At 65.6% G+C, this 12839-nt stretch overlaps 1 protein-coding gene across 1 annotated transcript; it reads left to right on the plus strand.

Annotated features, from left to right (window-relative positions):
- Window positions 1-8120: 8120 nt before the first annotated feature.
- PAX4 (paired box 4) lies at window positions 8121-12521 on the plus strand (the record flags this gene model as incomplete). Its single annotated transcript, XM_084306467.1, has 10 exons — window positions 8121-8133; window positions 8668-8798; window positions 8884-9099; window positions 9991-10081; window positions 10388-10579; window positions 10680-10762; window positions 11188-11257; window positions 11458-11516; window positions 11715-11844; window positions 12478-12521. 10 exons carry the CDS (start codon window positions 8121-8123, stop codon window positions 12519-12521), a joined length of 1029 nt encoding a protein of 342 aa, XP_084162593.1.
- Window positions 12522-12839: the final 318 nt, after the last annotated feature.

A 12839-nucleotide genomic window follows, 5' to 3' on the forward strand; every position in this document is an offset into this window, starting at 1 on the left:
CCTGCCTGTCGGGGGCTCTGCTCGTTTTGCTTAACGAGCGGTTTTTAATTAAACTGTCCTGCTGCACTAAGTCAAACGCCCTGCAGACATCCAATCACCCTACATCAACGCAGGTGCCGTTAGCAGCCAGACCCACGAGGCACCTAAACAAGGAGCTGAGGACAAGGACGGATCCCTCATGCACCAACAGCACCCCGCTGCTGAGCGGGTCCCAAACAGCATCCCAGCTCCTTCCCTGGGCTTTGCCCTCTCCTTAGGACTTCTACACCAACATCCACAGCCCCCCGCACCCTGGAAGTCCCCCGTTGGTGCCAGGGGTGGCGGGGGGCACCTGGCTGCTGGTGGGTGCCCTCGGGGGGTAGCAGAGCCAGGCACTGACTTGCTCCAGCCCTGGGTAGCCAAGGCTGGGAACCAAACCTCCCCGCAGCTCCCTGCCCTGCCGGAGGGGCATGGCTGTGAGGAAGCTGAGATTACGCCTCCTCCTCTTCCTCCCCCTGATATCCTTGCTGGAGCTGCCCCCGGTGGCATCCGAGCCAGGGCTGTGTGGGCTCCCTGCCCTCCAGTCCCTGCCAGGGGGAGGGAGAAGGGAGCAGATCCGGAGAGCCCCATGTGGGGGGCATGCCCCAGGGCCCCCAGCCCCAAGGGATGGGCGCTGCCCCAGTGGCAGAAGGCTGACATCCACATTCAGCTCCGTGCCAGGGGTTAGGATGTCCCAAAAGGGACAAAGGGATGGGTGCGCCCGGCTCCTCCTGCCCTGCTCGCAGCCCCGTGCCCCATCCACCTCTGGGCATCATCACGAACCCACAGCCGTGCTGCACAAAACTCTGCTCTGGGACCTCAAAACCTCAAAAGCTGCAGCTGGAACTGGCCAGTTATCAGGAGAGCATCTCCCCATGGCAAAGCAGAGTTTTCCTGGGGTCAGGAACCTAACTTGCTGATTTTTTTTATGTGTGTTCAGATCCATTCCTTCCTGCTGGGCCCCCTCGGGCTGCCCAGCCACCCAGCACGATGCCAGGAAAGGCATTTTCAGGGCCAGCTGCGGGGATGCCACAAAGGCTCCACATGGGATTTTGGAGGCTGCAGCTGCACTTCTTACAGCTGATTTCCTTCTGTCCATCCACCCTTCCTTCCAGCACATCCCCCCTTTGTCTTGCCTTGCCTTGCTTTGCCTTTCCTTCCCAATCCCTCCCTCTTCTGCACGAAGGGGAATGGCTCACCCTAAATACCTGCCACGTGTTTATGAGGGGCAGGGAGCTCCCCGGGTGTGCAGGGAGCCTCACCATGCTCATGCCATGCTCTCACTGAGCTCACACCACGCTCACACCAAGCTCACCTGTGGTGAGAAGCAGCAGCGAATCCCCCCCAGTTCCCCTCTCTCCCCCCCAGCCCCTCAGCACCTCTCAGCCCTGCACACAGACCCTGGGCAGCCCCCGCACACCCAGGGAGGGACCCAGGGAGGGACCTGGGGAGGGGGACACTCGGTGCCCACCAGCCACCATGCGCAGGGACTGGGGGCAGGCGATCAGCCAGCAGCATCCCAGGTCACTGGGCTGCCAGCTGCTGGAATCCCAGGCAGCACGGCATCCCTGTCCCTCCAGCAGGAAGGACAGCATCCTCATCCTTTCCCTGGGATGCACAGCACCCCCACCAGGCAGCTCCCTGGCTTCCAGTGCTCAGAACCCCGGCTCCTCCACAGCCAGAGCACCGCCTGCACCAGGACTGGAGCGTCTCCCCCATGGTGCTGGTCTCCCAGGGAAGGACGTGGAACACAAGAGAATCGTGGCTGTGTTGGGGCAGGGGAGGGAGGAGCTGCAGACACCACCTCTGAGCCCCCTCCGGCAGCACCATTAAACCCTCTCCGTCCCCAGGAGCTCCCTGCCCACCCCTTAGGGGTAAATTTGTGAAAGTGGATCTGAAGCGGAGATCCTGGGATTGATGTTCATGGCCAGGCTGAAGCGAGCTGTGTTCTGCTTTGAAATGAAGTACCGGGTTGGAGAAACAGTAATTATGCCATGATGATAAACAGCAGCGCCTGTGACACGGCCAAGTTCACCAGAAATAGCAATCTGTCATCCCAGCACACAGTGGAAGTTGTTAAGGTGCAAAAACCCTCCCTGGTTTTCTGGGCTGTGTTCTGAGGCACGCTGCAGTGCTGGGTATTTGCAAGGCACGGTCTGAGCTCCAGGCACAGCAGGAGAAGCAGAGACCTGTGTGGTCCTGGAGCACAGGGTGTGGAGACCCCAACCCAGGACCACACACTCCTCAGGTGACAGTGGCACAGGAGGTGCAGGCTCAGGGCCAGGGGAACACCAGAGAGGACAGGGAGCGAGGTGCCAGCACCCAGCGCTGCTTCTGGGGGGACTGCAGGCTGCCCCGCTGCGTGCCCCCCACTCTGTGACTGCCAGGATTGCCCTCCTGTCAGCACCTGCCTGGCACCATCCCACTGTGCCCTGTCCCTGCCCCAAAACTCTCCCAGTGTGCTGCACACCAGAGCTGCCGTGCTTCTGGCCATGAAGGAAATGCAGCAAAGAGCTCTTCCCTGAGACACAGAGGCAGATGGACAGGAGACAAACAAGCACAAACTGCAGGCAGCACGGCAGGGCCTCGAGGATGTCTCCACTCCTCCAACTCCCTCTCTCCCTATCTCTCCGTCTCTCCTTCTCTCCATCTGCCTACCTGTCCACCTCTCCATCTCTTCACTTCTCCATCTCTCATGTTTGTCTCCATCTCTCCCTGTATCCACATCTCCACATCTCCATGTCTCCACATCTCTGACTATTTCACCATCTGTCCATGTCTCCATCCCATCATCTTTCCATCTCTCCACCTCTCTCTCTCTCCACCTCTCCACCTCTCCACCTCTCCACCTCTCCATCTCTCCACCTTTCCATCTCTCCACCTCACCACCTCTCCATTTCTTCACCTCACCACCTCTCCATTTCTTCACCTCTCCACCTCTCCATTTCTCCACCTCACCACCTCTCCATCTCTGCACCTCTCCACCTCTCTTTCCCTCGCCTCCCCTCGCCTCTCCGGACGTCTCCTCCCCTCCGTGCCCTCCCTCGCCCCGTCCCCGCCGCTGTTCACGCTCCCGCCGCTGCGCCCAGGACGCACGGCCCGGCGCCCCGCGCTCCCGCTTTCCCCAGCCCTGCCCCGGCCTGGAGGGCTCCGAGGGCCGCCCCGAGCTGGGGGGGGACCCTCCGGGCTCCATCGGCCGCCGGGGGAGCGGCGGGCACCGCTCGCCTCCGCCGCGCCGGCCCGTGCCCCGCGCCGCACCCCCGGCAGCCGCCTGCGCGCTCGGCCCCCGGTGCGCACAGCCCGGGGACGCGCCCCGCCGCTCCCGGCCCGGCTCGACCTCGCGTGGCCGGGGCCCCCGCGGCTCCCCGCCGCCTCCCGCCCGCAGCCGCCGCCCGGTTCGGCACGGCCCGGCGCGGGGCGCAGCGGCGAGGCCCGGGGCGGCGGCGGCGGCCGCTTGGAGAGGCCGCGCCGTGCGCCCTGGCCGGTGCGCGGCGGCGGCGGCCGCGGCACGGCGGGGGGCCGGGCTGGCGGGGTGCCGCCGGGGACCGGAGGCGGCCGGCGCCGGGGGGGAGCGGCGGGGCCATCCCGGAGCCGCCGGGGCCCCCGCGCCCCGCCGCGCCCCGCGCCGCGCTCCCCGGCGGCGCGTTACGCACGGGGCTCCCCCGGTTCCGCGGCTCCGCCGGGGCTCCCCGGTGCCCGGAGCGGAGCGGGAGGCCCGGCCCCGGGTGCCAGCGCTCCCCGAGCCGCTCGGCCCCGGCTCCGGCTCCCGCGGGCGGCCAGGGGGAGAGGGGGACCGGGGCGCCCCGGGGCCGTCGGGGGGGCTGCGCCGCGGCTCCCCGGGGGCTGGGTCCGGGCCCGGGCCCGTGCCCCGGAGGGCTGTGGTTAATGTGTAATTCGGAGCATATGGCATTTTCAAAGGCGGCCTCTCGTGCGGGGAGAGTGGGGGCCGGGAGCGGGGTGCTAATAATGGCCAATTACTCCCGGGGCTGGGCGAAGAGGGCCGCGTCGCAGGGCTCCTCGCTTGCTAATATTTGCTCTTCAAATATTTTACTTGAAAGGTTTACAACGTGTTTTTATCTGCGGGCCGGGCGAGGGGGGCCATCTGTGCCGGGCCTCGGGCTGCACACCGGGGCAGTCCCCGCAGTGCCCATCCACCCCGGGCCGCCTTCTATTTGTTCAACGCAGGAAAAAAAAACTATATCTACGTAATAAAACAGAATCTGGCCTCGATTTATGATTGAATCCGAAGCACTCTACCATATGGCAGGTGTGTCTGCAACACAGCCTGTCCCTGTTTGCTTTGCGGGGGACGCGGGAGCGCAGCCCCCGGGGCTCGCGGGGCACCGGCCGGGCTCCGGGGAGGCTCCGCCGGGGGCTGCGGGGATGCTCGGGGCGGGATGCGGCGGGGCACCTGCTGTCCGCCGCCCGCTGGTGCTGAAATACCGGCGGCACCACCGGCACCGGCCCCGCTGCCCGGCTCGGGGGGCTCCGCCGGGGCTCGGGGCCGGCCGCGTGGGCTGGGCGCGGCTGCTCGGTCCCCATCGGGGCCGCCCCTTCCTCCCCTTCCTCCTCTTCCTCCTGCCCCGTGACATCACGGCCCCGCTCCCTCTCGAGCAGCCCCGCACGGCAGCAGCACGGCAGCACCGGCTGGCTCCGAGGACGGCCCGGTTCGGCTCCACAGGTACCGACCCCCCCGGGAGCCCCCATGCGCGGGGACGCGCTCGCATGGGCACGCGTGCGTGTACGAGAGGCCGTGGACACACGGGCACAGGCACAGGTGCATGCACGAGCACTTGCACACGTGTAGGTGTGCACGGGCACATGTGCACAGCCTTGCACCGAGGAAGGGACGTGTGCGTGCATAAATGTGCGTCCAGGCACAAAAGTGCACTCGGGTGCACAGATCTGCACCAAGGAAGGAACGTGTGGCTGTGTAAATGTGCACCCACGCCCAAAAGTGCACTCCGATGTGTGTGTGCGTGCACTCATGTACAGGTGTGCACACCTCCACGCACGGCTGCACACACAGAATTTAGGGCAGGACGCGGGAGGGCTGCGTGGGAAGTGTGGGGTTGTGATTTCTGGTCAGGGCAGGTTCACCTGTGCAGCCACAGCGAGCGATTCCTGGTGGCAGTGGGGTGGTGAGGATGCTTTAACACTGGGAAGGTTTGGAGCTTCCTCTGGGAACGGGCTGCTCTGCTCTTTTCTAGTCTATTCCTGTCCCATTTAACTCCTTTCCTTTCCTCTCCTCGCCTCTGCACAAAGCCCACGCTCACCACGCCTCTGGCTACAGCTGAGGTCCCCCAACAGCCCCCAAGGAGCTCACACCTCTGAGCCGTTTTTGGCTTTCTCAATGCACCCATGGGGAAAGAAGTCCCTGGGTGTCCCGCTGGAGCACTGGCCAAGCCCTCGGGTGGCACAAAGCTGGGGAATGCCAGCGGGGCTACGCTGACCCCCATGGGGAAACACTCCTGGTGGGAAAGGTTTGTTCTCTGCCACCATGCACAGCCTCGGGAGCTTTGCACAGGGGCAATCCGTCCCCTTCCTAGCGGAGAGGGAGACTGGGTGCACTGCTTGTTGGCATTTCAGGGAGATCTCTGAGTTCCCCCTCTTGTTGAGTTACTTGGATTTATTTTGCTTTTGTTGAACTTCATAATCACAGTCAGTGTCTCCAAACAACATCCCCAGGCTGTGCGGGGAGGCATTGGAAAGATGCTGTGGGATTAGGAGACTCCAGCAGAGAGACCCTTGTGCTGGGGACAGGCAGGAGTTTTCTGGGGTATTTTGGGTTAAACTCCAGGTTTAGCAGGCGTGCAGGAGGCTGCCTGTGACTTCATGAAGGCAGCAGTTGCAGCAGCAGCCACAGGTCTGTGTGGCACCTCCGTGGCTCAGCACGCTGCTCAGGAACTGCCACGACTGCTACTGCCTGAGCAGGGAGGGGACTGGGATTTTCCTTGTGAGAGGGGCTGGCACCAGTGCCCTCACTGGAACCATCCCCAATCCCCTCTGCACTGTGAGATGTGGGGCTGCGCTGTGGGGCTGCCCCCCTGGCCCCAGTGAAAGCTGTTTTGTGGAGCACGTGGGGCAGTGCTTGCTCCAGAGGGGTTTGGTGCCATGGGGCTGTCCCCACAGGGGTTTGCCTCGGTTTGCTGTGCCGGAGGAAGGAGGCTGTGGCTTTGGTGTCTCAGTCCATGGGAATGCCTGAGGTCGGGATCTGGGGTGAGGGAAGGTGCAGCAGGCAAACAGAAGCACTCAGGGACTTGGGAAAGTTCTCAGGGACTCTGGAAGTGTGCGTGTGCATGGGGAAACCCAGCCACGGTCTGCTGAGCTGCCAGAGGTGATGGCAGAGCGCTGGCGCGGCTCCGGCTGGAGGAGGAGAGGCTCCTTGTCAGCGGGTTGTCCCTCGCAAATATCCCTTGGCTGGGCGACACAGGGCTGTAAATCCAGCCCCACGCCATTGTCTGCAGCTGAGCAACCCTGGATTTATGGCAGGGCAATCAGAGCACGGAGCCAGACCACGGCCCTGGGATAAATGCGCTGCGAGACGGTGACGCTGCCTGCGCGGAAGCAGGGGAAGCGGTGAGCTCACGCACTTGTGCCCGGAGCTGCTGGGCAGGCAGCAGAGAGGGGTTCAAGTGGGTGATAAACGGCTTGCGAATCAGCACGGAGCTGTTGTGCATGAAAACAGAGCTCCCAATCCTGCTTTTTCTCGGGCTGGTGTAAAGCAGCAGCGGCTCTGCAGAGCCCGCGGCACCGCGCTCCTGCGGCTGCCAGGTCCCTGCTCCCACGGCATGGACCTGGAGGGATTTCGGGGAGGCTGGTGCGCTTCTGATTCACGTGGGAAAGAGCAGCTGGGTTCAAAATAAATCGAGGGGAGGCTGGAGGAGGCTCAGAGGAGGGCAGTGCCACCGGAGGCCGTGCAGTGAGGGCAGCGTTCACCCCTGGGGGCAGCCACCCTGCGGGCACACAGCGCTGCACCGGGAGGTTGGGGACACTCAGTGCTGACAGCAGCCCCTTGCAGGGGTAGTGGCCCAGGCATAGGGGACCCGTGGCACCCCTGCTTCCCATCCCTGCTCTGTGCTTTGTGCTGCAAACCTCCTCTTCCCTCACTTGGCTGCAGCTGTGTTTCCCCCATGCCCAAGCCCCAGCCCCAGGAAAGCACCACGCGTGTGGCAGCTTCTCACAGCAGAAGAGGTGATGAGAGAGAGGCAGAAGTCTGTGACGTCCTGGTAGGATGCGGGGGAAGAAGAGGGAAGCATTGCTCCCTGTCCCTGAAGTGATAGGACTGGGGGAATGGAAGGGAAGCAGCAGCAGGGCTGTCAGGAGGTAGCGCTCCCGGCTGCATGGAGATGGGCTGGCACGGGATAAAAGGGAGCCTGATGCTGTGTGCCTTCAAAAAAAGAACAGGGCTAATTTGGAGATGCAGAACCCCCACGGGGTTACGAACAGGAGGACCCCCCCTGGCAGGGGAAGCTCCTGAGCTGTGGCTTGCTGCAGCCAGGGAGGTTTGGAGATGTCACCCGGTGCTGGCCTGGAGGTCACCAGCTCCCCAAAGTGTGCGCATCCCCTGGCTGCTGGCAGAGCCAGGCTGTGGGCTGCAGACACACTCAGACCATGTCCCTGTGAGTCTCCCATCAGCTCCTCTGCCCCCAGAACCTCCTGTCCTGAGCCCGGCTCTGGGGTGGGCACAGGGATCCCCCCACCAGTCTCAGCTCATCCCCAGGAGCGCACGCAGGCACCAGGACGTGGCTCTGCCAAGCCAGCTGTGCTGCACGCCCTGGGCACAGGCAGTGCTGGAGCAGTGCAGGCAGTGCAGGCAGCGTCCCCTGCACCTCCCCAGGCACCTCTGAGCCCGAGGGCCTCTTCCAGCTCTGTGAGCACTTTAAAGCCCGAGCTCCGTTGGAGCTCCCCTGGAGTGCAATGATTTTCCAAACGGTGTGATGCCCTCGAACATTTCCATCCTCCTCTGGGTACTTCTGCTCTTGCTCCCTTTTCTTCTTGCAGGGGACGTGGCCGAGCCCTGGACACTGGCACTGATTTATCCCCCCTCCCAAAAACCACCTGAAAGTTCCCCGGCACGGGAAGCCCCGTGAGGCCTCGCCATGCAGCATCAAGGTGAGCACCGGGGGGGCTGCGGGGAGCAGAGTCCCTGTCCCTACATCCGTGGTACTGGGGACATCGGGGAGGTGCTGCTGGCCCCAGCTCTGTGACAAGGAGGCTGCCGTTCCCTGCCACTGTGTGTTTAGTGCTGATGGCTGACGTGTGGCTCTGCGGGGTCCTCCTGGTCCCCAGCTGATGTTCGGTGCCCCCCCGCCTGCCCCTGCTGCTGGGACCCCCATTTGTGCAGCCCCAGCTCTCCGCTGCTGCCACCAGGATCACCCTCCTCCCTGTGCCCCTTCATGGGGTGTTTTTTTTCTGCTGGTACCACCTGGGTTCGTGCCCCTGTCCCTGCCCGGTGCCCCTGCACCCTGCGCACACCCACACACGGGATCACCCCAGCACCCCCCACCCCAACAAGCGAGCAGCACCGAGCTCAATCCCACTGCCTGACCCCACCAAAGCTCCCCCCAGCACACAGGGGATGGACCCCCCCCCAAACCCCATTCCTTCACCCTGCAAAGCCCTCCCTGTCCCCTGTCCTCTCCCCAGGCCCCAGCGCTGTGAACCAGCTGGGGGGGCTCTTTGTGAACGGCCGCCCCCTCCCCTCCTGCAAGAGGAAGCGGATCATCGAGCTGGCCTCCTGCGGCGTGCGCACCTCCGACATCTCCCGCAGCCTCAAGGTGCGCCGGGGCCGGGGGTTGGGGTCCCGGTTCTCCCCCCCCCAAACCTTTCCACCGAGCACCCCCCAGCCTCTCCGTGCCGCAGGTGTCCAACGGCTGCGTCAGCAAGATCCTGGGACGTTTCTACCGGACAGGGGCCGTGGAGCCCAAAGCCATCGGGGGCAGCAAGCCCCGCACGGCCACCCCCGAGGTGGTGGCACGGATCGCGCAGCTAAAACGGGAGCAGCCGGCACTCTTCGCCTGGGAGATCCGGCAGCAGCTGCACGCTGAGGGCGTCTGTGCCAGCGACAGGACCCCCAGCGTGAGTACCAGCCTGGGGGGACGTGGGGGTGCCGGGGTCAGGCACCACGCAGGGTCCGAACCCATGGCTGGGGGCTGGTGGGTGGGGGTCCCGTATTGGGGAGGTGGGATGGGGCAGGCAGGGATGCTCGGAGGGACAGCAAGAGCCAAGCAGGGGTGAAGTCTGGATTGTGGGGATGAGCAGGGGAGCCAGGACCACCGCCTGCAGTAGGAAACACAGCACGGCCACCCTGCGGGGACAGCGCCTGCCTGTCCCGGGGACCCGTCCCCATCCGCACCCAGCCGCCGAGCCCCGTGCCACCCCAAGAGGGATACGCAGCAGAAGCCAAATCCTGAGGAGGGCAGGGTGCTGCCCAGGGCTGGGGGTTGCCCCTGGGGCTTCCTGGCGAGAGGAGAAAAGCCTTGGGCAGGGAGGGGAGGGGAGGAAAAGAGCTGCCTCTGAGCTAAATCAGCGCGCACAAGCCTGGTGTCGGCTCTGGTGTTTGGCTGCTGTAGCGATGGGTCTGCCACAAGTGTCCCGGCAGGGAGAGGGGACAGAGTGCAGCCCGCACAGCTGAGAGCCGTGTGCTGTAACCACAGACCCCCCACGATAACCCCACGGACCCCAGCTCCTCTGCAGATTGCCCCGTTAGGAGCAGACGGGCACGTCCCCAGCACGGACAACCCTTGGCACGTGCTCAGGTGCTTGGTGACCCTGGCACGGCCACAGGAAAGCCCTTCAGGGACAAACATTGGGGAATCAGCTTCGATTCCTCCCTGCCTCGGTGCTGGCTCAGGCTGCCCCCACCACCCCAAAGCTTCTCCTGGACCCCGCTCCCACCTTCGCAGCACCCCGTGGCCGTGGTGCCGTGCGCCCTGCTGGCGGCACAGCCAAATTTCTCCCCCCCCCCAGGTCTCCTCCATCAACCGGGTGCTGAGGAGCCTGCAGAGGGACCCGTGCCCTGCAGCCGGCCGGGCTTCGGCGAGGGACCCACTGCCACAGGGTGAGGCTGGCTGGGGGTGAGGCCCCAGGGAGAGGGGCTGGGGGGGCTGCACCCCACGGCAGGGACTGGTTTGGGGAGCACGGAGAGCTCCTGCCACTGCCCTCCAAGCTTCACAGCCACGTGCAAATGGATGCACACACACATGTGCACACACACATGCATGCACATTGCTCCTCCGCACACTCCTGCACTGCCCCCGAGCCCCCAAATCAAAGGGGCTTTTGTCCCTCATTGCCCTCTCCCTGCCCCTCCCGGGCATCCCCACGGGCACAGTCCCAGGCTCCTTCTCCATTTCTGTCCCCGCAGCCCCCCCGCTCACCCCCACCTCCATCCCGCACCCCCTGGGCTGCTGCTCGCCCCCCGAAGCCGGCACAGCCGCTGCTCCGGGGACCCAGCGCCCTCCCCGGGGCTCCACGTCCAGCCGGCAGCTCCCCCCAGGCACCCAGCAGCGCAGCAGGACGGTCTTCTCCAGCCAGCAGTCGGAGGCTCTGGAGGAAGGTGCGGGCTCCCCCGGGGCAGCAGCTGAGCAATCAGCCCCTCAGGGCACTGGGGGGGTCACCCCAAGGCAGGGGCTGATTGCACCTTGTCCCCCTTGCAGAATTTCAGAGGGGGCAGTACCCGGACACCGCCACCCGGGAGAGACTGGCTGCGGCCACCCAGCTGCCAGACACAACCATCAGGGTAGGAGCAGAGCCTGGTGGCCGGGGGGGGTCCCCAGCCTGGGCCCCCTCCTGGTCTGATGTCCCCCAACATGCGGGGACGTCTCCAAACAGGCTGAGGCAGGGCAGCGCGCGTGTGCCAGAATGGAGAGGGGGGGACCCCCACGAGCAGGTTTTGTCTCCAGGAGAGGGGCAGGGCTGCTCCATCGGTACCTGCCTGCTTCTCCTGCCCTCTCCTGTCTGACGGGGGTGAGGATGGGGTGCTGGGGGGGGGGACCCCCAGGCTGCTCCGTGGCAGCAGCCCCCGTGCCCTGGAGGGGCTCCCACCACCCGGCCGGCCCCGGGCAGAGCCCCAGGTCCCCAGCCCAGCGTGACTGAGGGAGGGGGCTCTGCCCAGAACCCACCCTGAGGGGGGGGCACAGCCTCACCCCCTCCCTCCTCTCCCAGGTCTGGTTCTCAAACAGAAGGGCCAAGTGGCGGCGGGAGGCCAAGCAGAGGCTGGAGGCTGGCGGTGCAGGTGACAGCCCCCGGGTGGAGGGGACGGGGATGGGACCCACTCCCAAAACCCCAGGCAGGGGCTGGGGGCTGCCCTGGGGGGGAGCACGGCTGCATCCAGGGCTGGGGAGGGGGCACGGCTGCTCGCTGTGCCCCCCAGGAACGGGAGACCCCAGCCCCAAAGCAGGGTCTCCACGCTGCCCTCCCGCTCTCCCCACGCAGGCTCCTGGTGCGACTGGATCCTGCCCCCCCCCGCCGTGACAGCCCCCATCTCTGCGCAGGTAGGAGGGGGTCCGGGCCTCTTCCTGCACCCCAGGGGGGCTGGGACGTGTGGGAGATGGGGGTCTCCAATGTGCCCCCCCCCCCAGGGTGGATGCTCCAGGAGCTGCCCCCGAGGGCGCGAGCCCCCCGCAGCGTGCCGTGCCCCCGCTGCAACCCAGAGCATCTCGGTGATGCCCCCCTCCCTGCTCCCCTCGCAGCACCTCCTGCCCGGCCCCCCCAGCTCGCTGGAGACCCTCCACGGCCACAGCCACCGCCTCAGCACCCCCCCGGCCCCCCCGGCCCCGCTGCACCTCTGCGCCTCCAGCCCCTGGGACGACGCTCGCTGCGGTAAAAGGGCCACGGGGCAGGGGGTGCCGGGGGCTGGGACCCCCGGGCACGGCCAGGGAGGGAGCCCCCGGTGCCCTGCGGGGTCCCAGGGGCTGCAGGAGGGTGGGGGGAGCTGCTCCCCCTCCCTGCCTGGCCCCGGCCCCGTGGGGGGGTTGCAGTGGGGTGGGTGCCCCTGGCCCCACTGCCGGAGCCCCGTGTGCCGTCCCGCAGGCCTGGCCCCCCGTGGAAGCCCCCCTCCGGCTCCCTGGCAGCCCCTGGAGGGCCCCCCCTTCGCCCTGCTGCCCCCCCGAGCCCCCCTGCACCCCGCTGCTGCCTGCTGCGTGCCCGAGCCCCTCGCCCACCTCCACGCACCGCGGTGCCCCTGGCTCTGAGGGCGCACAGCGAGGTGAGGGGGGGGTCCGGCACGTGGCCCCCCCAGGCAGGGTCACCGCTGTGTCCCCAGCTACATCCCTCGCTCCGTTTCAAGCCTCTTGTCCCCTCCTGTCTGCAACATCCCCAAATTATGGTCAGAAAACCTGATTGCCCACACGTGGGGAGGGGGCGCCAGGTGCCCAAGCGCCCATCCCACCACCGGGGAGACCCCAGCCCTGCCTGGGGGGCACCGGCCCCAACACCCCCCTGCCCCCCTCACAGGACACCACAGAGCCGGGGACGTCATCCCCACAGCAGGGCCTTGACCACAAAAAAAAAAAAAAAAAAAAAAAAAAAAAGGACCAAAATGTGCTAATTTGCATTGATTTGAAGAAGAGCTTGCACCAAAAATCCGTCCCAGAAAGCCCCGCGCTTCTGTCCCTTGTTCTAAATAAAAAGTTTGGGGGTTGTTTGTTTAAAAATTGAATTTAAAACAGCAGAGCCGGGATGATCCCCAGCACAGGGCATCGTTTTATTTGAAGGAAGCAGCTCAGGGGTGGCCGCACAGGGACACTGCCCCGCTGTCACTGTCCCCAAGCCCCCCACAGCCCCTGGCCTGGGCAGGGTAAGGGCCCCTCTCTCCT

The sequence above is a fragment of the Netta rufina genome (assembly GCF_964035555.1).
Source record: "Netta rufina genome assembly, chromosome: 1".
Classification (NCBI taxonomy): domain Eukaryota; kingdom Metazoa; phylum Chordata; class Aves; order Anseriformes; family Anatidae; genus Netta; species Netta rufina.